Source organism: Leucoraja erinacea, chromosome 8 (assembly GCF_028641065.1).
Source record: "Leucoraja erinacea ecotype New England chromosome 8, Leri_hhj_1, whole genome shotgun sequence".
Taxonomy (NCBI): Eukaryota; Metazoa; Chordata; class Chondrichthyes; order Rajiformes; family Rajidae; genus Leucoraja; species Leucoraja erinaceus.
Window position 1 is genome coordinate 37,578,749 of NC_073384.1, and position 22,152 is coordinate 37,600,900.

At 46.6% G+C, this 22,152-nt stretch overlaps 1 protein-coding gene across 3 annotated transcripts in view; it reads right to left on the minus strand.

Moving 5' to 3' along the window:
• LOC129699569 (uncharacterized) overlaps nt 1-15,306 on the minus strand; it is a 31,954-nt gene extending 16,648 nt beyond the window's left edge. The window contains exons 1-2 of one of the 3 annotated variants that reach the window (XM_055639488.1): nt 12,971-15,306; nt 5,762-5,863 (exon numbers count right to left, since the gene is read on the minus strand). In XM_055639488.1, the coding sequence (XP_055495463.1) occupies nt 5,762-5,846 (85 nt within the window). In that variant the 5' untranslated portion in view covers nt 5,847-5,863; nt 12,971-15,306. The remainder of the gene's footprint in view (nt 1-5,761; nt 5,864-12,970) is intronic. The other 2 variants (XM_055639487.1, XM_055639486.1) reach the window with 2 other exon arrangements.
• Nucleotides 15,307-22,152: the final 6,846 nt, after the last annotated feature.

A 22,152-nucleotide genomic window follows, 5' to 3' on the forward strand; every position in this document is an offset into this window, starting at 1 on the left:
CTCATGACTATTCCTTGAAATTCCATTTCAAGCAGGGTGCAAGTCCACCAAATTCAAATCCATGTTCCTACTATTTCAAGCAGGGTTCAAGGCCACCAAATTCAAGTGCAGTTTTTTACCACTATGAGCAGGGTGCAAGGCCACCGAATTCAAGTGTGGTTTCCAGCCACTTCAAGCTGGATCCAAGGCCACCAAATTCAAATGTAGCTTCATACCATTTCGTGCAGGGTGAAACCACCATAAAACCACACAAAACACCAAACTCACATTTCAGTAGACATTCAGTGTGTTCAATTGATTCACAGCTCAGACAGAGTAATTACCTCTCTCTCCCCCATTATGCAGAGACTGAGCCACACCCACACTTCCGGGTTTTATAACTACTCCCCCTCCCATCGGAAAAGGTGTGGCTTTCAGGGCGTGATTGACAGGAGAGAGATTCTCAACATTTTTTAAACACTAATAACACTTTTATTTTTCATTGATGGGAAGAATTCTCTGCACCTGCTCAGCAGAGGGGGGACTGAGTAAGATGGCCAAAAATCACAGCCGTAAGTGTAGCATTTTATCTAAAATCAATATACAGTGCAAACAGGAAGTAAGTGCATTTGCAGTAGTGCCTTTTAACTTCAAGCCAAAGCACCCAAGCCGCCATTTGCAATAAGTAGTGCCTTTCAACTTCAAGCCAAAGCACCCAAGCCACCATTTGCAGTAAGTAGTGCCTTTCAACTTCAAGCCAAAGCACCCAAGCCACCATTTGCAGTAAGTAGTGACTTTCAACTTCAAACCAAAGCACCCAAGCCACCATTTGCAGTAAGTTGCAGTAAGTAGTGCCTTTCAACTTCAAGCCAAAAGCACCCAAGCCACCTTGCAGTAAGTAGTGCCTTTCAACTTCAAGTCAAAGCTCCCAATCCACCATTTGTAGTAAGTAGTGCCTTTCAACTTTAAACCAAACCTCCCAAGCCACCATTTGCAGTAAGTAGTGCCTTTCAACTTCAAGCCAAAGCACCCAAACAACCATTTGCAGGCAGTGCCTTTTTACTTCAAACAAACTATATTTTCATTTTCAAACCACATTGAGGGTACTCACAGTTGTGTAGACATTTGTTCAGTGTTATTCAGAGCTCAATGAGACATGACCATTGGCTTCATCCATCTTGCATTGAGTGAGTGAGGCACACCACTTCCTAGTTGTATAGTCCCTCCCCCTCCCTCCAGCAGGGGCAGCAGAGGGAATGGTGATTTTTTAAAAAACATTAATATCTCTCTGATTTGTCATCAATGGGAAAAATCCTCCTCACCCGTAAGGCGGAGGGGGGTTCTGGGCGAGGTGGCCAAAAATAACGGCCATAGGTGGCGGCGTTTTGTCGGAAATCGTAGCAAAGTAGGCCAAAAGCGGTCAAGATCAGAGATTTAGTAATACAGATAACAATTACAGCACGGAAACAGGCCATCTCGGCCCTTCTAGTCCGTGCCGAACACTTACTCTGCCCTAGTCCCATCTACCTGCACTCAGACCATAACCCTCCATTCTTTTCCCATCCATATAACTATCCAATTTATTTTTAAATGATAAAATCGAACCTGCCTCCACCACCTCCACTGGAAGCTCATTCCACACCGCTACCACTCTCTAAGTAAAGAAGTTCCCCCTCATGTTACCCCTAAACTTCTGTCCCTTAATTCTCAAGTCGTGTCCTCTTGTTTGAACCTTCCCTACTATTAGTGGGAAAAGCTTATCCACGTCAACTCTGTCTATCCCTCTCATCATTTTAAAGACCTCTATGAAGTCCCCCCTTAATCTTCTGCACTCCAAAGAATAAAGACCTATCTTGCTCAACCTTTCTCTGTAACTTAGTTGCTGAAACCCAGGCAACATTCTAGTAAATCTCCTCTGTACTCTCTCTATTTTGTTGACATCCTTCCTATAATTAGGCGACCAAACTTGTACACCATACTCCAGAATTGGTCTCACCAATGCCTTGTACAATTTTAATATTACATCCCAACTTCTGTACTCAATGCTCTGATTTATAAAGGCCAGCACACCAAAAGCTTTCTTTACCACCCTGTCTACATGAGATTCCACCTTCAGGGAACTGTGCACAGTTATTCCTAGATCCCTCTGTTCAACTGCATTCCTCAATTCACTACCATTTATCATGTACGTCCTATTTTGATTTGTCCTGCCAATATGTAGCACCTCACACTTATCATCATTAAACACCATCTGCCATCTTTCAGCCCACTCTTCCAAATGGCCTAAATCTCTCTGTAGACTTTGAAAATCTACTTCATTATCCACAACACCACCTATCTTAGTATCATCTGCATACCTACTAATCCAATTTACCACACCATCATTCAGATCATTGATGTACATGACAAACAACAGTGGACCCAACACAGATCCCTGTGGCACCCCACTAGTCACTGGCCTCCAACCTGACAAACAGCCATCCACCATTACTCTCTGGCATCTCCCAGTCAGCCACTGTTGAATCCATCTTGCTACTCCACCATTAATACCCAACAATTGAACCTTCTTAACCAACCTTCCATGAGGAATCTTGTCAAAGGCCTTACTGAAGTCCATATATACAACATCCACTGCTTTACCCTCATCAATTTCCCGAGTAACCTCTTCATAAAATTCAAGAAGATTAGTCAAACATGACCTTCCAGGCACAAATCCATGTTGACTGTTCCTAATCAGACCCTGTTTATCCAGATGCTTATATATATTATCTCTAAGTATCCTTTCCATTCATTTGCCCACCACTGACGTCAAACTAACAGGTCTATAATTGCTAGGTTTACTCTTAGAACCCTTTTTAAACAATGGAACAACATGCGCAGTACGCCAATCCTCCAGCACTATTTACGTTTCTAATGAGATTTGAAATATTTCTGTCATAGCCCCTGATATTTCCACACTAATTTCCCTCAATGTCCTAGGGAATATCCTGTCCAGACCTGGAGACTTATCCACTTTAATATTTTTCAAAAGTGTCAGTACTTCCTCTTCTTTGAATCTCATAGTTTCCATAGCTACTCTACTTATTTCCCTTACCTCACATAATTCAATATCCTTCTCCTTGGTGAATACCGAAGAAAAGAAATTGTTCAATATCTCCCCCATCTCTTTTGGCTCTGCAGATAGCTGTCCACTCTGACTCTCTAATGGACCAATTTTATCCCTCGTTATCTTTTTGCTATTAATATAACTGTAGAAACCCTTTGGATTTACTTTCACCTTACTTGCCAAAGGAACCTCATATCTTCTTTTAGCTTTTCAAATTTCTTTCTTAAGATTCTTTTTACATTCTTTATACTCCACAAGCACCTCATTTACACCATGCTGCCTATAATTATTGTAGATCTCTCTCTTGTTCCTGAACCAAGTGTCCAATTTCCCTTGAAAACCATGGCTCTTTCCAATTTTTACTATTTCATTTCAACCGCACAGGGACATAAAGATTCTGTACTCTTAAAATTTCACCTTTAAATGTCCTCCATTTCTCTTCCACATCTTTCCCATAAAACAAAATGTCCCAATTCACTGCTTTTAAATCCTTTCGCATCTCCTCAAAGTTAGCTTTTCTCCAATCAAAAATCTCAACCCTAGGCCCAGTTCTGACCCTCTCCATAATTGTATTGAAACTAATGGTATTGTGATCACTGTACCCGAACTGTTCCCCAACGCATACCTCTGCCACCTGACCCGTCTCATTTCCTAACAGGAGTTCCAGCACCGCCCCTTCTCTAGTAGGTACCTCTATGTATTGCTGCAAAAAAATGATCCTGCACACATTTTACAAACTCCAAACCATCCAGACCATTTACAGAATGTGTTTCCCAGTCTATATGTGGAAAATTGAAATCTCCCACAATCACTACCTTGTGCTTACTACTAATATCTGCAATCTCCTTACATATTTGCTCTTCCAATTCTTGCTCCCCATTTGGCGGTCTATAATACACCCCTATAAGTGTTGCTACCCCTTTCCCATTTCTCAGTTCCACCCAAATAGCCTCCCTAGACGAGCCCTCTAATCTATCCTGCCAAAGCACTGCTGTAATATCTTCCCTGACAAGCAATGCAACACCTCCACCTCTTGCCCCTCCAATTCTATCACACCTGAAGCAACGAAATCCTGGAATATTTAGTTTCCAATCACAGCCCTCCTGCAACCATGTTTCACTGATCGCCACAACATCATACTTCCAGGTGTCTATCCAGACTCTAAGCTCATCCACCTTTCTTACAATGCTCCTAGCATTAAAATATACACATTTAAGAAACCCACCCCCTCTTATTCTCTGTTTATTATCTTTTTCTTCTTTGTCCCCTACATTTTGGATCCGAGTGCTACCCTTCTCTGCCTCCTGCCTCACACACTGAGTGCTAGCTTTCCCTATTTGAGTCCCTCCCCCCCCACCGTTCTAGTTTAAAGTCTCCCCACTAGCCTTTGCAAATCTCCCCGCCAGGATATTGGTCCCCCTCGGGTTCAAGTGCAACCCTTACCAGTTTAATGATACCCTTGCAACGCAAGGTGACCAGTCACTGCTCGACACAAGGACTGCAACATGGTCTATGTCTCCAGTGTGCAGACTCCTGCTGGTCCATGACATCGATAAGTTCATAAGTTATGAAAGCACAATTAGGCCATTCGGCCCATCAGGTCTATCCAGCCATTCAATCATGGCTGATCTATCTTTCCCTCTCAACCCCATTCTCCTGCCTTCTCCCCATAACCCCTGACACACTTATTAATCAAGAATTTTCACCCTAAAAATACCCAAGCAAGAAATGTTTGGAGGAGCAGACTCTGTAACGACTTTGTGGGGAAGAAGGGGGGCGAAGTGGAAGAGGGAGCTTGTGGCTTGGAGTAAAGAGGCTTCAGCAGCCACAATGCCAGCTGCCCCAGTCCTTCCCGTGTGAAGGGCAATTGGCAATCTTAAAATCATAAGATGAGGTGGAAAAGGTAACAGGACATCAGTTTATCTGCAATGGGGTGAGATTGATCTGTTTCTTGAGGAGCTGCATGATTTATAATTGTTTTAAGACTATCCTGAAGAACCGGCACAGTGGCTTAGCGGTAGAGTTGCTGCTTTCGGTTCGATCTTGAGTACGGGTGCTGTCTGTATGAACTTTGGACATTCCCCCCATGGCCTGGGTGGGTTTTCTTCAGGTGCTCCAGTTTCCTCCCACATTCCAACAATCCACAGGTTTGTAGGTTAATCGGCTTGGTATAAATGTAAATTGTCCCTAGTGTGTGTAGCATAATGTTAGTGTGCGGGATCACAGGTCGGCACAGACTCGGAGGGCCGAAGGGCCTGTTTCCGCACTGTATCTCTAAATTAAATTAAACTAAGAAAAAAATGCGTAAGTGCCTGCAACAGTAAACATCACATCAAAGGGTGATTCTGCTCGATTGCTCCCAGCGATCGTTGTATTTGAAGCTTTTAATTAAAGTTTTGACTGAGCCTGCACTGACCAACGATCCCGCGCACGAGCACTATTCTACACAATAGGGACAATTTACAAACCGGAACTCCCGGAGAAAACCCACGCAGTCACAGGGAGAATGTATAAACTCCGTGCAGTCAGCTCCCGTAGTCAGGATGGAACCCGTGTCTCTGGCGCTCAAAGGCAGCAACTCTACCATTGCGGGTGTGTTTCAAAGTTTTCTTTAACACTGGAATCCTGTAAGAGCAAGGGAAAGGACACACATATAGATGAGCAGTCATTACTTACAGCATTCCTTGCAGGAGCATCGAGAGGCAATCAGCAGTAGGATGATGGCCACTTGGTAGATGGACATTGCCCAAAGCAGCTTCATGTTTCAGAACCTAAATGTTGGTGTACAAGAGAAGGGAGCTGAGTGAACCTTTAAGTTTTCAGTTACTCGCCTGGTTTGTGTACAGTTAATCTGTGGGGTATGTTGCCATTCCGACACGAGATGCTGGACATTCCAGCAAAGGACAGCAAGGTGGCGCAACGGTGGAGTTGCTGCCTCACAACGCCAGAGACCTGGGTTTGATCCCGACCTCGAGTGCTGTCTGTGTTTGGAGTTTGCACGTTCTCCCCGTGACCACGTGGGTTTTCTCCAGGTGCTCCAGTTTCCTCGCACAACCCAAAGATGTGCGTGTTCGTAGGTTAATTGGCCTCCGGAAATTGCCCCTAGTGTGTAGGGAGTGGATGAGAAAGTGGGATAATGTAGAATTAGTGTGGACGGGTGATTAAGGGTGGGCGTGGACTCGGTGGACCAAAGTGTCTGTTTCCATGCTGTATCTCTAAATTAAATTCAATTGAAACAACGTGCTGGAGAAATTCGGCTGGTCAGGCAGCATCTGTGGATGAAAATGGGCAGATGACATTTTGGGTCAGGACCCTTCTTCACCCTCTCTTATAATGTATAGCCCTTGATATAGAACATAGAACATAGAACAGAACAGTACAGGCTGGCGCAGTGGTGGAGTAGCTGCTTTACCGTGCCAGAGACCCGGGTTCAATCCTGACTACCAGTGCTGTCTGAACGGGGTTTGTACATTCTCCCTGTGACCACATGGGTTTTCTCTGGTGCTACAGTTTCTTCCCACACTCCAAAGACATACAGGGTTATAGGTTAATTGGTTTCAGTAAGTTGTAAAATTGTCCCTAATGTGTGTAGGTTAGTGAACGGGGATGAATACTGGTCAGCAGGACTCGATGGGCTGAAGAGCCTGTTTCTGTAAAGTGTAAAATCTGAAGGAATAGCCCACAATGTCTGTGCCGAACATGATGCCAATTTCTGGGATAACATAGAACTAGATGAATGGGTGATCGATGGTTGGCGTGGCCTTGGTGGGCTGAAGGACCCGTTTCTGCGCTGTATCACTAAACTAAATTGGCAGGTAGTTATCATCTTTCGTTCCTCTTTCCCCTGACTCTCAGTCTAAAGATGGGTTCTCGACCCAAAATGTTACCCGTTCCTTTTTCACCAGGGATGCTGCCTGTCCCGCTGAGTTACTCCAGCCTTTTGTGTCTGTTGTTGGCAGCTAGTTAGTTCACTATTATCCATTTACGTAAAGATCCAACAATAAGATCATCCCCGGAATATTTCTGCTGCCTTTTCACTGTTCGAACTTCTCGCGGTACCTCTCAACTGGAACTCACCAATCAGCCACACTCTCCCTCCGAGCAGTCCTCTCCCACTTGTCACTCTGAACAAGGGTCCCAACCCAAAACCTTGCCTGTCCAGTCCCTTCACAGATGCTGCCTGAGTTCCTCCAGTACTTTGCGTTTTGCTCCAGGTTCCAGCGTCTGCAGTTCCTCGTGTCTCCCTTCTCACTTCTCCGACCGTCTGTGCAAAATAAAGCTTCTAGATACTGCCCAGTTTTATTTTAAGGTGTATTGAACCATTTAGTACAAAAAGCAATAAAAGTTTAGAGGGTAGGGCCATGCAGATATACCATGTGTTTCCTCTCAAGTGTTGAAAACAGGTTTATGTATTTCATATAACACAATAACATTACTACATGGATCACAACCCAGGCAGGTATCAAATAATATCATGTGCTGATGCTAACTGATTAAGAACAACATGTTTGTTCCGTAGGTACTCAGCATTATACCGAGATAAAGTACTTTAACATAGCAACAGGTGATTGTTTAGCTTAAAATATAGACACAAAATGCTGGAGTAACTCAGCGGGACAGGCAGCATCTCTGGAGAACAGAAATGGGTGATGTTTCGGGTCGAGTCCCTTCTTCAGACTGTTTAGCTTAGTTTAGTTTAGGTTATACAATGATACAATGATTCAATGATACTTTATTGTCACATGTACCTAGGTACAGTGAAATGCTTTGTTTTTGCATTCAATACGGTAAAATCTTGCAGCAGTCCTCACCTCGACAGTACGCAAGTGGCACCATGTTTCTGGCACCGACAAAGTTACAAAAGTTCACTGAACATTGCTATCTTAGATGCTGCGTGGAAACAGGTCCTTCAACAGACCCAGTCCACACCAACCAGTGATCGTCCCATTCGAACGCTCATGCATTTTGTTTTACAGTGGCCCCTTACCCTATTAACTGTTCTCCGCTTGTTTAGTTTAGATGAGTAGATTTTTATCTCCACTGGGGTGTAGATTGATTTGATTTGATTTGATTTGATTTGATTTGATTTGATTGATTTGATTGATCAATTGATTGCTTGGTTGGTTCGTTGGTTGGTTGTTTGATTCAGCATGGAAACAGGCCCCTCAACCCACCGAGCGTGCCGACCATCGAACACCCGTTCACACTAGTTCTATGTTATCCCACTCTCGCATTCCCCCTACACACTTTGGGGCAATTTTTAAAGAGGGCCAATTAACCTACAACACGTCTTTGGGATGTGGGAGGAAATTGGGGCACCCGGAGGAAATCCACGCAGTCACATGGAGAATGTGCAAACTCCACACAGACAGCACCCGAGGTTAGGATTGAACCCAGGAATCTGCCACTGGGTGGCAGCGACTCTACCCACCGCACCAATGTGCTTGGCCAATTCCCAGACACACCCAAGATCCTTGCTGCGTTGGCCAAGTAAATATCATTCCGCTTCTGTTCACCTGCCACACTTGGTCCTGCCCCTCCACTCTTCTAGATTTTCTTTCCCCCCATCACTGCAATCAGCCTGAAGAAGGGTCCCAACCCGAAGAGTCACCTATCCATGTTCTCCAGAAATGCCGCCTGACCAGTTGAGTTACTCCAGAACCTGCCAGCGCAAGGCGGCATTGTGACAGGGCGGTAGAGTTGCTGCCTTACTGCCCCAGGGACCCGGGTTCGATCCTGACTACGGAAGCTCCCTGCATGGAGTTTGTACGTCCTCCCCATGACCTGCGTGGGTTTTCTCTGGGTGCTCCGGTTACATCCCACATCCCAAAGATGGTCAGATTTGTAGGTTAATTGGCTTCAGTAAAATTGTACATTGTCCCTACAGTGTGTAAGATAGTGTTAGTGTAAGGGGATCACTGGTTGGTGGGAACTCGGTGGACCGAAGGGCCTGTTTCAGCGCTGTATCTCTAAACTAAACTAAACACTTTGTTTTTTTCCTTGTAAACCAGCATCTGCAGTTTCTTGTTTGTACATCAATCCACCTCATCCTTAACGTACTCAGTGATGCAACTCCCATAGACATATGTGTACAAAATCATGAGAGGAATAGATCGGGTACAGAGTCCCTTGCCCAGAGTCCGGGAGTCGAAACCCAGAAGATTTAAGGTGAAGGGGAAAAAAATTTAATAGGAACCTGGGGGGTAACTTTTTCACACAAAGGGTGGTGGGGGTATGGAACAAGCTGTCAGCAGAGGTAGTTGAGGCAACTATCACAACATTTAAGAAACATTTAGACAAATCCATGCATAGGACAGGTTTGGTGGGAAATGGCCAAATGCAGGCTGGAGGGACTAGTGTAGATGGCACATGTTTAAGGAAGAACTGCAGATGCTGGAAAATTCGAAGGTAGACAAAAATGCTGGAGAAACTCAGCGGGTGAGGCAGCATCTATGGAGCGAAGGAATAGGTGATGTTTCAGGTCGAGACCCTTCTTCAGACTGATTTGACATGTTGGTTGGACATGGATGTTTATGTAGATGGGATATGTTGGTTGGTGTGGGCAAGTTAAGCCTGTTTCCACACTGTATGAGTCTTTGACTATATCTGACGAGACTCTACAGGTTTGACTGTCTTTTAATCAGAAACAATCCTTTCTAGCTTCACACATGAAACAATTCGATGGAGCTCTGATGATGCTGTAGTGTGTAGAGAATAGAACATACAACAGTCCAACACAGGAACAGGCCCTCCATCCCACCATGAACAAGATGCCAAATTAAAGTAATCTCCTCTGCCTGCATGTGACCCATATCCCTCCATGCCCTGCATATCCATGTGCCTATCTGAAAGCCTCTCTCCCCCCCCTCCTCCCCCCCCTCTCCTCTCGCCCCCTCTCCTCCTCCTCTCTCCTCTCCCCTCCCCCCGCCTCTCCCCCCCCCCCCTCCCCCCCCCACGCCCCCCCCACTCCCCCCCCCCCCCCCCCATCTCTTTTAAAGGACTACACTGTGCTTTAGCCGTCTGAATTACAGCGCCAACCTTCCTGTTCATGTGTGTGCGTCTGTATCACCTTGGTTTTGCACAGTGTGAATTTTTTAGTCTGGGCAAGCGGGGGGAGGGCAGCCGCCGGCATTCCGCTGAAAAATCGCCTAAGTGGGACAGGCCCATAAGCTATATCCTGCTGTATACTTTGACAACTTTCCTCAATTATCCCACCAACTTCGGTGTTGTCTGGAAACTTACTCACCAACCCATCTACATTTACATCCAAGTCATTTGTTGGCGAGACCAAGCACAGACTGGGCGATCGTTTCGCAGAACATTATGCTCAGTCAGCCTTGGCCGACGTGATCTCCTGGTTGCCAAACATTTTAATTCCCTCCCCCATTCCCACACTGACCTTTCGGTCCTGGGCCTCCACCACTATCAGAGTGAGGCCACACTCAAATTGGATGAACAGCACCTCAAGGAAGAGGGACCATCGGGACAATATTGAATACTTTTGTCAGTGCCTTATACATGGCGACTCTTAGCATAGTTGTGTATTGAATGCAAAACAAAGAATTTCACTGTACCAGGCACACGTGACATTAAATCAATGTGGTACTTGAGTTTGGCTTGATTGTATATATATATATATATACTAGACAAAGTGCAGACCCGTTGGGTCTGTTCCCCCAACATGCGGTTGTGGGGGGGGAGGCGGCATACAGCGTCACACACTAACTAAGGAGAGGGGGGGGAGGAGAGGGGGGAGAGGAGGGGGGGAGGAGAGGGGGGGGAGGAGGGGGGGGGAGGAGGAGAGGGGGGAGGAGCGAGGGGAGGAGGAGGAGGGGAGGGGGGGGGAGAGGAGGAGAGGGGGAGGAGAGGGGAGAGGGGGGGGGAGGAGGGGGGGGAGAGAGGAAAGGGGGGGGAGAGGAGAGGGGGGGAGAGGAGAGGGGGGGAGAGGAGGAGGCAGGCGGTAGGGGAGGAGGGTGGGGGAGGGGGGGAGGGAGGGGGAGGGGAGGAGGGAGGGGGGGGGGGGGGGGGGGCGGGGGGAGGAGGGGGGGGGGGGGGAGAGGAGATGGGGGGGAGGAGAGAGGGGGGGGAGGAGAGGGGGGGGAGAGGAGGAGAGGGGGGAGGAGGAGGGGGGGAGAGGGGGGAGGAGGAGGAGAGAGGGGGGGAGGAGGAGAGGGGGGAGAGAGGGGGAGAGGAGGGGGGAGAGGAGGAGAGGGGGGAGAGGAGGAGGAGGGGGAGAGGAGGAGAGGGGGGAGAGGAGGAGGAGGAGAGGGGGGGAGAGGAGGAGAAGGGGGGAGGAGGGAGAGAGGGGAGAGAGGAGTAGGGGGGAAGAGGAGAGAGGGGGAGGGAGGAGGAGGAGGGGGGGGAGAGGAGAGGGGGAGAGGGGGAGAGGGGGAGGAGGAGGGGGGGGAGAGGAGAGGGGAGGGGGGGGGAGGAGAGGGAGGGGGGAGAGAGAGTGCCTTTTTACTTCAACCTAAACCCAAACAACCATTTGCAGGCAGTGCGTTTTTTACCTCTAACCATATTTTCATTTTCAAACCAAATTAAGGGTACACACACATTTGTCAGTGTCATTCAGAGCTCTGATTGAGGCACACAACTTGCAGAGACTGATTGAGGCACACCACTTCCTGGTTTTATAGTCCCTCCCCCTCCCTCCAGCAGGGGCAGCAGAGAGAATGGGGAATTATGTAAAAACATTAATATCTCTGTCAATTTTCATCGACGGGAAAAATCCTCGGCACACATGCGGCGGAGGGGGGCTCTGAGCGAGGTGGCCAAAAATGATGGCCGTAGGTTGCGGCGTACTCTTGTAAATCGCAGCACAGATGCCAAAACCGGTCAAGAACAGAGTAATTTAGTAATATAGATATAGTATTATCTGATTTTGACTGGATAGCATGCAAAACAAAACTTTCACAGTACCTTGGTACATGTGATAACAACAGACCTTAAGGTAAATCTCCCTGTATGTGAATGTTCACGTTGTTCCTCACCTGTGGGGGGGGGGTGAAACAATTTTCTCCCCTCTCCCGCTGAGTCTGTCCACCACCTTCTGACAATGAGACGCTCAGCAGTCAAATTCAGTGAGCACATTCTCATAGTTCCCTTATTTTCCTCCAGCTGTGATGTTTGCACCAGAACTTTGTCATCTCCTGGCACCGCTTCCTGACTGTGCCTGAGGAATCGTTTGATGAACTATCAATGGGCGGCTGCAGAAGTTTAGTTTAGAGATACAGTGCGGAAACAGGCCCTCTGGTCCACCGAGTCCTCACCGACCAGCGATTCCCGCACACTAACGCTATCCTACACACACTAGTAACAATTTTCAATTTTACCAACGTCGATTAGCTTACAATCCGGTATGTCTTTGGAGTGTGGGAGGAAACCGGAGCACCTGGAGAAAACCCACGTGGGTCACAGGGAGAACGTGCAAACTCTGTACAGACAATACCCGTAGTCAAATCGAACCCGGGTCTCTGGTTCTGTAAAGCAGCAACTCTACCACTGTGCCACTGTGCCGCTCAAAGTTTAGTTTAGTTTAATTTAGGGATACAGCATGGAAACAGGCCCTTCGGCCCACCGAGTCCCTGCCGACCATGAGGGGAATAAGAAAGGTGAGTGCACAGGGTAGGGGAATCGAGAACCAGGGGACATAGGTTTAATCGAGGGGCAAGATTTAATTCAACTTTGTCACACAGAGGGTGGTGGGTGTATGGAACGAGCTGTCAGAGGAGGTCGTTGAGGCAGGTACTATCACAAATATTACAGTAAAAGATGGGCCAAACACGGGCAGGTGGAACTAATATAGACGTGGCATGTTGGGTTGGCATGGGTGAGTTGAGCCGAAGGGCCTGTCGCTGTTCTGCATGACTCTATGACTCTAACCTGTAGGACTGTTGATATGTGGCCCTTGATGTCCCGAGTGAGCTGGGCACAAAGCTCAGTAACACCGGCAGCCACGGACAAACGGATCTTGCTGTCTTCTGCTCTTGCACCCTCCCAAAACTGGTATATCTTGTTCTGGCACCTTGGAACCTTTTATAAAAGATCCACAGCTTTGAGTTAACCCTTTCAGCCACAGGGCAGTGTGCAAAGACTAAGCCAGTGGTTAAAAAAAAAGACACAAAATACTGGAGTAGCTGAGCGTTTCTGGAGAACATGCATCGGTGACTTTTCCGGTCCAAAACAAAAACATCAATCATAGAGTTATACAACACAGAATTAGGCCAACACGTCCATGGTAACCAGGATGCCCCAACTAACATACCCATGTTTGGCCCATATCTCTCTAAGCTTATCCTATCTATGTACCGGCCCATGTGTCTTTTAAATGCTGTTATAGTACCTGCCTCAACTACCTCCTCTGGCAGCCTGTTCCATGTCGGTGTCAAACATGATGCCAAGTTAAATTAATAACCTCTGCCTGCACGTGATCCGTATCCATGCAATCCCTGCATATCCATGTGCTATCCAAAAGTGTCTTACATGTCACTATCATATCTGCCTCCACTACTAACCCAGGCAGCGCTTTTTAGGCACCCATCAACCATAGAGTAATACAGCATGGGAACAGGCCCTTCGGCCCTACCTGCCTATGCTGACCAACATGCCCATCTACACTAGTCCCACCTGCCTGCATTTGGCCCATATCCCTCTACACCTATCCTATCCATGTATCTGTCCAAATGTTTTTTAAATGGGACGACAGATGGCACAATGGGCTAAGTGTTCGGCTGGCGACTGGAAGGTAGCCGGTTCGAATCCCGCTTGGAGTGCATACTGTCGTTGTGTCCTTGGGGCAAGACACTTCACCCACCTTTGCCTGTGTGTAATGTAATGTAATTATGTGAAGCACTTTGGGGTCAATGCAAGTTGACTGAAAATGTGCTATATAAATAAGATTATTATTATTATTATTATTATAAATGTTATGATAGCACCTGCCTCGATTACCTCCTCCGCGGAGCAGCTCGTTTCATACACCCACCACCCTTTGTGTAAAAACGTTGCCCCCCCTATTAAATTGTTCCCCCCTCAACTTAAACCCATGGCATCTGGTTCTTGATTCCCATACTCTGGGCAAGAGACGTTGTACATTTACCCAATCTCTTCCTCTCACGATCTAGTACAAGGCTATAAGATTACCCATCATCCTCGTAACGCTCCAGTTTTGATCCTGACCTCTGTGTAAAATACCTGCCTGGCACATCTCCTTGAAACTTTGTCCCTCTCACCTAAATTGTCCACTGCGTATTGGCTTCCATTGGCGTCTTCTCTCGTTAGTCCTGCCCATAGTTGGTGAGCTGCTGTTTTGTGAGGTGGTGCTGAACGACTGTGTTGCTGCTATCCCCACGGTGAGGGGAACTGATGTCTGGGTCTCAGAGAACAGGAAGCAACCAAGAAACCACAGATTCTGGAATCTTGAGGAACTCAGCGGCTCAGATTCAGTGGTGCAGCTGGTAGAGCCGCTGCCTCATAGTGCCAGTCACCTGTGTTCAATCCTAACCTGTATATCCATGCGCATGTCCCCAACAACTCTCATCAACTACAGATGCGCAATAGAAAGCATTTTAACGGGATGCATTACAACATGGTTTGGGAACAGCTCCATCCAAGACCACAAGAAATTGCAGAGAATTGTGGACGCAGCCCTGACCATCACACAAACCAACCTCCTGCCATTGACTCCATTTACTCCGCACGCTGCCTCGGCAAAGGCCACCAGTATAATCAAGGATGAGTAGCATCCTGGTCACTCCCTCTTCTCCCCTCTCCCATCGGGCAAAAGGAAAAGAAGTGTGAAAATGCACACCTCCTGATTCAGAGACAGTTTCTTCCCAGTGTTATCAGAAAACTGAACCATCCCATCAACAACTAGAGAGCAGTCCTGAGCTACTATCTCTTTCATTCGAGACCCTTGGACTTTCTTTGATCGCTTTACCCTGTACTAAACGTTATTCCCTTTATCCTGTTTGTATGTATTGTGAATGGCTCGATTGTAATCATGCATTGTCTTTCTGCTGACTGGTTAGCTCGCAACAAAAGCTTGTCACTGTACATGTGACTGTACCTATACACGTGACAATAAACTAAACTAAACTAATCAACCTAGAGTCATGGACTCGTACAGCGTGGAAACAGGCACTTCGGCCTGTGTGGATTTTGCACGTTCTCCCTGTGGCCACCTGGGTTTCTTCTGGGTGCTCCGGTTTCCTCCCACATCCCAAGGACTATGCGAGTTTGCAGGTTAATTGGCCCTCTGTAAATTATCCCCAGTGTTTAGGGAGTGGATGGGAAAGTGGGAAAACATAGAACTATTGTGAACAGGTGATCACTGGTCGGTGTGGACTTGGTGGGCTGAAGGGCCTGTTTCCATGCTGCATCTCTAAACTCTAAACCTGTGGAGGGATTGGACAGAGAATATTTTGGGTCTGGACCCTGCTTTAGTCTGTTTTTTGTAGCTTTTTTAAAAAAACATTTTGGATTAACAATTCTATTGCAGTCATAAGACAAGCCATATTTTAAATAAAATTATATACATTAGATGTGACCACTTGCACATCTGACAGAGCGAGACGGTTCTTGATGTGGAATGTCACATTCACAGACTCTTATGTTCCCTAGGGGGAAATTGTAATCATTATTTTGCTTCAATATACTTTCCACTCTTCCTGTTGTTTTCCCATTTCCCTCATGGAATTGGTTTATGTCAGCGTTTGACAAAGTCTGTCCTACGGAAACAAGTTTATGCAAGTAACTGATCTTTCCCCGATGGCACTCCAGGAAGCTTAGTGACAGAAGCAAAACAATGAGAGATGTATTTCCTGGGAGCGCTGCTGGCCACGGCTTTACAAGGAATATGGAAGATAGTGATGATGAAGATGATGATACTTTATTGACACATGTACCTAGGTACAGTCAAATTATTTTAATTTGCATACAATCCAGTAGTTTTGTTAGTTTTCACTTTTACTTTGGCCTACCGAGTCTACTCCAACGAGCCATCATCCTGTACACTAGCACTATCCACACACTGGGAAAATTTACAATTTTTACCAAAGCCAATTAACTTACAAACCTGTACTTATTTGGAGTATGGGAGGAAACCGGAGCACCTGGGGAAAATGTCACGGGGTGAACGTACAAACTCCGTACAGACAGCACCCGTAGTCAGGATCGAACCTGGGTCTCTGGCGCTGTAAGGCAGTAACTCTATCACCGCCCAAATCATACTATAGATAAGCGCAATTATAGATAAGTACAAAAGCACATTGATTGTGGTGTAATTGTGGACTCGACCGAGTCAGTACACAAAGAGTTGTGACGTTTCTGGCGACAACAAAGTTTCAAAGTTCTTAAGAGTGCAGTCATGGCCTTAAAGGCCCATTGCCCTGGTGGCAGCAATCCTCTCATCCGTCGGCTTCCATCTTGAAAACGTCCGTTTGTTCACGTCCGCCGCCATGCCGACTCCCTCCACCCTCCTCCCTGGTTCCCGGCTTTCAGGGTCGAGCAAGAGATGAACCTTGGACGACTCCAGGAGGGTTCCCGCTTCTGCGGCGGGCGAGCCAGGCCTGATGTCGAGGTATGGCCTGGCACCAGAGTCTGGCGACTCTTTGCGTGCTGGTCACAGAAGAGGATTTGCTATCGTCCATTACAATAATTCCACTCTTTTACATCTTTATTTCAACAGCAGTATTTCTTACATTAACAATGCTCTCTTTAATCTCCTCTCAGACCCGTTGATTCTCCGAGGCCAAGGGTCAAACCACCTCCAAGGATGATGCTTCGAGCAGAGAGGACCCGACCAGCGAGGCCTACCGCCACTGTCGAGCCTGCAGCCTACTGACCTCCCAGAGCCTCCTACCCACTCTATTGCCGGCCCCTCTCCCCCAGAGCTGCCGACTCCCTCCTCTCTCCCCTCTCTCATCAGGCAAGAGGTACAGAAGTGTGAAAACGCCCACCTCCAGATTCAGGGGCAGTTTCTTCCTAGCCATTATCAGGCAACTGAACCATCCTATCACCAACTAGAGAGCGGTCTTGACCTCGCATCTACCTCATTGGAGACTTTCTTTAATCAGACCTTATTGGATTTCAATGTTATATCTTTGCGCTAAATGTTATACCCTTTATCCTTTACCCTGTATCTGTGCACTGTGGATGGCTTGTGTAATCATGTATTGTCTTTCTGCTGACTGGACCATTAGCACACAACATGCAGTCTATTCTTTGACCGTATAGCACGTCACAAAAGGTTTTTCACTGTACCAGCTGGGAAGAAACTGTCCCTGAATCTGGAGGTGTGTGTTTTCACATTTCATTCTACCTCAGTACAGGTGACAACACTAAGCATAACTAAACCGCGGATGCTGGAATCAGTGGGTCAGGCAGCATCTATTGAGAGAAATGGACAGGTGACGTTTCGTGTCGGGACCCTTCTTCACATTGATAATGGCTGGTAATGGGTTTAAATAAGTGAACCAAGATCTTTGATCTGAAAGGTTAACCATTTCTCTCTCCACAGATGCTGCCTGTGGAGTGTTTCCAGCACTTTTTGATTTGATGTTAAAATTTCCAACATCAGCTATTCTTCCTGGTTTCCAACAATAATAAACATTTAACTGCAAATAAGCCAGGAATGCAAGAGGTGGTCTTACAAGGGGAGTTGGGCAACTGAACCATCCTACCAACAACTAGAGAGCAGTCCTGAACTACTGTCTGCCTCATTGGAGACCCTCGGACAATCAATAATCGGACTTTACTGTCTTTTTCTTGCACTAAACATTATTCACATTTCTCATTTCATCATGTATCTTTACACCGTGGATGGCTCGATTGTAATCATGTATTGTCTTTCTGCTGACTGGTTAATACGCAACAAAAGATTCTTGTAATGGAGCCGACCAGAGAAAAGGCAATTCTGGATTTAGTGTTGTCCAATGAACCAGATATGATAAGAGAATTCGTGGTAAAGGAACCGCTTGGAGGTGGTGATCATAATATGATTAGTTTTCATCTGCAATTTGAGAAGGAGAACGTTAAATCGGAAGTGCCAGTGATGCAGTTGAACAAAGGGGACTATGAAGGCATGAGAGGGGAGCTGGCCAAGGTAGAATGGAAAGGGATTCTAGCAGGAATGACGGTGGAACAGCAATGGCAGGAATTTCTGGGCATAATCCGGGAGACGCAGGATCATTTAATTCCAAAAAGGAAGAAAGATTCTAAGGGGAGTAGGAGGCAACTGTGGCTGACAAGAGAAGTTAGGGATAGAATAAAACTAAAAGAAAAGATGTATAACACAGCAAAGAGTAGCCGGAAGCCAGAGGGTTGGGAAACCTTCATAGGACAACAGAAGGAAACGAAACGGGCAATAGGGGCTGAAAAGATGAAGTACGAGGGGAAGCTGTCCAGGAATATAAAGAAGGACAGTAAAAGCTTATTTAGATATGTTAAGGGAAAAAGAGTAGCAAAGTCAAATGTGGGTCCCTTGAAGGCAGACACGGGTGAAATTATTATGGGCAACAAGGAAATGGCAGAAGAGTTGAAAAGGCACTTAGGAAGACACAAACAATCTCCCAGATGAACTGGAGGACAGAGGATCTAAGGGGTAGAGGAACTGAAAGAAATTTTCATTAGGCGAAAAATAGTATTGGGTAGGCTAATGGGACTGAAGGATGATAAATCCCCTGGGCCTGATGGTCTGCATCCCAGGGTCCTCAGGGTGGTGGCTCTAGAAATAGTGGACGCATTGGTGATCATTTTCCAATGTTCAATAGATTCAGGATCAGTCCCTGTGGATTGGAGGATAGCTAATGTTATCCCACTTTTCAAGAAAGGAGCGAGAGAGAAAACGGGGAATTACAGACCAGTTAGCCTGACTTTGGTGGTGGGAAAGATGCTGGAGTCAATTATTAAAGAGGTATTAATGGGGTATTTGGATAGCAGTAAAAGGATTAGTCCAAGTCAACACGGATTTATGAAAGGGAAATCATGCTTGACTAACCTTCTGGAATTGTTTGAGGATGTGACAAGTAAAATGGATGTAGTGGAGCCAATGGATGTAGTGTATCTGCAATTTCTTCATAATCATAATCGTAATTTATTAACCAAGTTGTTTTGCAACATATGAGGAATTTGGTTTACCATACAGTCACACAAAAAAGCACCAAGACACACAACTACATAAAAATTTGACATAAACATCCCCTACAGCGGCTCCTCCACATTCCCCACTCTGATGGAAGGCAATGAAGTCTTATCTTCTTTCCTCCTTTCCTCCCGCGGTCCGGGGGGTCGAACCATCTGCAGCCGGCGATCGAGCTTCCATGTCGGGGCGGTCTAAGCTCCCGCATCAGGGCGGTCGAATCTCCTGCGGCTTGGAGTCCCTGAAATCGGCAGTTAACCAGGTACCGCGATGTTAAAGTCACAGCCCCTACAGTTTGGAGCACCAAAGGCCGGCCACTGGCAAAGGGATCGCCCGCTCCAAGATGTTAAAGTCCGCAGGCTTTGGAGCTCTAGAAGTCCCAAACAAGAGGCCGCCAACTCCACAATGTTAGGCCGCAGTGCAGGCGCAAATACGACACGGAAAAAGGCGCAACTCCCCGTCGAGGAAAGAGATAAGAAAAGTTTCCCCCACCCACCCCCTCCCCCACAAATGCAAAAACTAAAGATAAGCTAAAACATACATTTTACAACAAACTAAAACCACAAAGAATTAAAAAGATGAAGACAGGCTGTTGGCGAGGCAGCCATCATGAGACGCCCCCTGGTTTCTACTCTTTATCTTTTCCTTGTTACTGCTCCTGCCTTATTATTCTGCTGTTCTTGAACTCTGTGCATCTGTATTCCATTCCTCTCAATTTTTCCTAATTTATCTCCCGTCTCAATTTATCTACAGGGTTCCTGTTTGGTTTGTTCTTGCTTTTTATCTCTGTTGAGTCGTATTTGCAAAGTTCCTCACAGCTTTCTGCATCACTATAGTAACAGTCGGATAACGGCAGATTACAGTGACTGAGATGATTACAATTGTCTTCAAAGAAATTAACAGCACAGTAATGACAATAAAATCATCAGAGGCAGCTTCATGGCAATTACAGTATCTCTCTTCATAATGTTCAAGAGCTGATGGTTGTTGTGAGGAAGCTGTTCCTGTGCCTGAACGTTACAGTTTTCTGACTCCTGTACTTTAATCCCGACTGCAGGAGTGAAATGTGAGAGTGGCCAGAGTGAAGCATGTCCGCAGAATGCCGACAGTGCCATCCATTATCGTCAGACTGAATGTCACCATTCCTTATCGGTTCACGTCTGACTGGGCTTTGAAACAGCAACATGAACTCATGAGCTCACATGGCAACTATATGAGGCAGAGTTATCCATCAGTAAACAGTAGGAAGCGAGGGCCAGTTTAACCTAAAGACACTTTTTGGTTGTGTCCATGTGTTATTTTTATAAAGTTAAATTCATTCCGTTATTTACAATAGCATTTAGTATTCATGGGGTGGCACGGTGGCGCAACAGTAGAGTTCCTGCCTTACAGCGCCAGAGACTCAGGACAGATCATGACTACGGGTACTGTCTTTACGGAGTTTGTATGTTCTCCCTGTGACCCATGTGGGTTTTCTCTGGGTGCTACGGTTTCCTCCCATACTCCCAAAACATACAGGTTTGAAAGCTAATCGGCTTGGTAAAATTGTAAATTGTCCCTAATGTGTGTAGGATAGTGTTAGTATATAGGGATCGTTGCTCAGTGCAGACTCGGTGGGCTGAAGGGCCTGTTTCCTCACTGTATCTCTAAACAAAACATCAAACCATAACAAAACACCCACCACCATATTACCACCAGCATAAAATTGCTAAAGGTACACAAAAAAGCTGGAGAAACTCAGCGGGTGCAGCAGCATCTATGGAGCGAAGGAAATAGGCAATGTTTCAGGCCGAAACCCTTCCTCAGGCTAAATATCCTTTACTACTAAACATTAAATTACTATATTTCATCTGAAGAAGGGTTCCTACCCCGAAAATGACCCATCCTCTTTCTGCAGAGATGCTGCCAGACCCGCTGAGTTATTCCAGCACAATGCTACAATCCTGATCCAGCATACAGACAATCGCCTGCAGTCCCAGAAACCCTCCATGGTGCCCGGGGACAGCCATGCACAGATGTAACCCCGGTAAAGGGGCAGGCAGTGGTATCTGGCTATCATAGACCAGCAGAAACAAGGAATTACAGACACTGGTTATTACACTAAAGGACACAGTGCTGGAGTAACTCAGCAGGTCAGGCAGCATCTCTGGAGAAGATGGATAGGCAGCCTCAGCAAGTAAAGATCAGAAAGCTCAGAATATTCCCAGAATTATCTCTCCAACAACAATCGAGAAGTCACGTTGCACCTTCAGAGAAGTTTGGTTCGGTCACATCTGGAATATTGTGTACAGTTCTGGTTACCCCGTTATCGGAAGGATGTGGAGGCTTTCGAAGAGGGTGCAGAGGAAGTTTACCAGAATGACGAAGAGAAAAGGAACTGCAGATGCAGGTTTACAAAAAAAAAGACGCAAAGTGCTGGAGTAAAGGGCCTGTCCCACGAGCATGCGACCTGCATGCGGCAAGCACGACCAAACCGGAAGCGGGGGCCTTGCGGAGGTCGAGCGAAGTCCGCGGGAAGTTTGCGCGTGACGTACGACGTCACGACGCTGCGTACGGCGTTGAGACGCTGCGCACACCCATCGCGGAATTTTTGAACACGGTCAGTTTTTCGGAGCCCCCCGCGATGTCGGGACCAGCTCCGCACAACTCCATTCAGCTCCCGCGATCGAAGTGGGACCAACCCCGCGAGGCCGTACGGCTCAAGCGACCACGTTTGGTCGCGCTTGCCGCATGGAGTCGCAGGCTCGTGGGACAGGCCCTTCAGTCAGCGGGTCAGGCAACATCTGGAGAACATGTTGGTGATGTTTTGGGTCGGGATTCTTCTTCAGACTAGTAACTATTAGCTATAAAGAGAGATTGGACAATTTTGGATTATTTTCTGTCTAGTGTTGGATGTGGGAGAGAATTATATAAAATTATGAGAGGC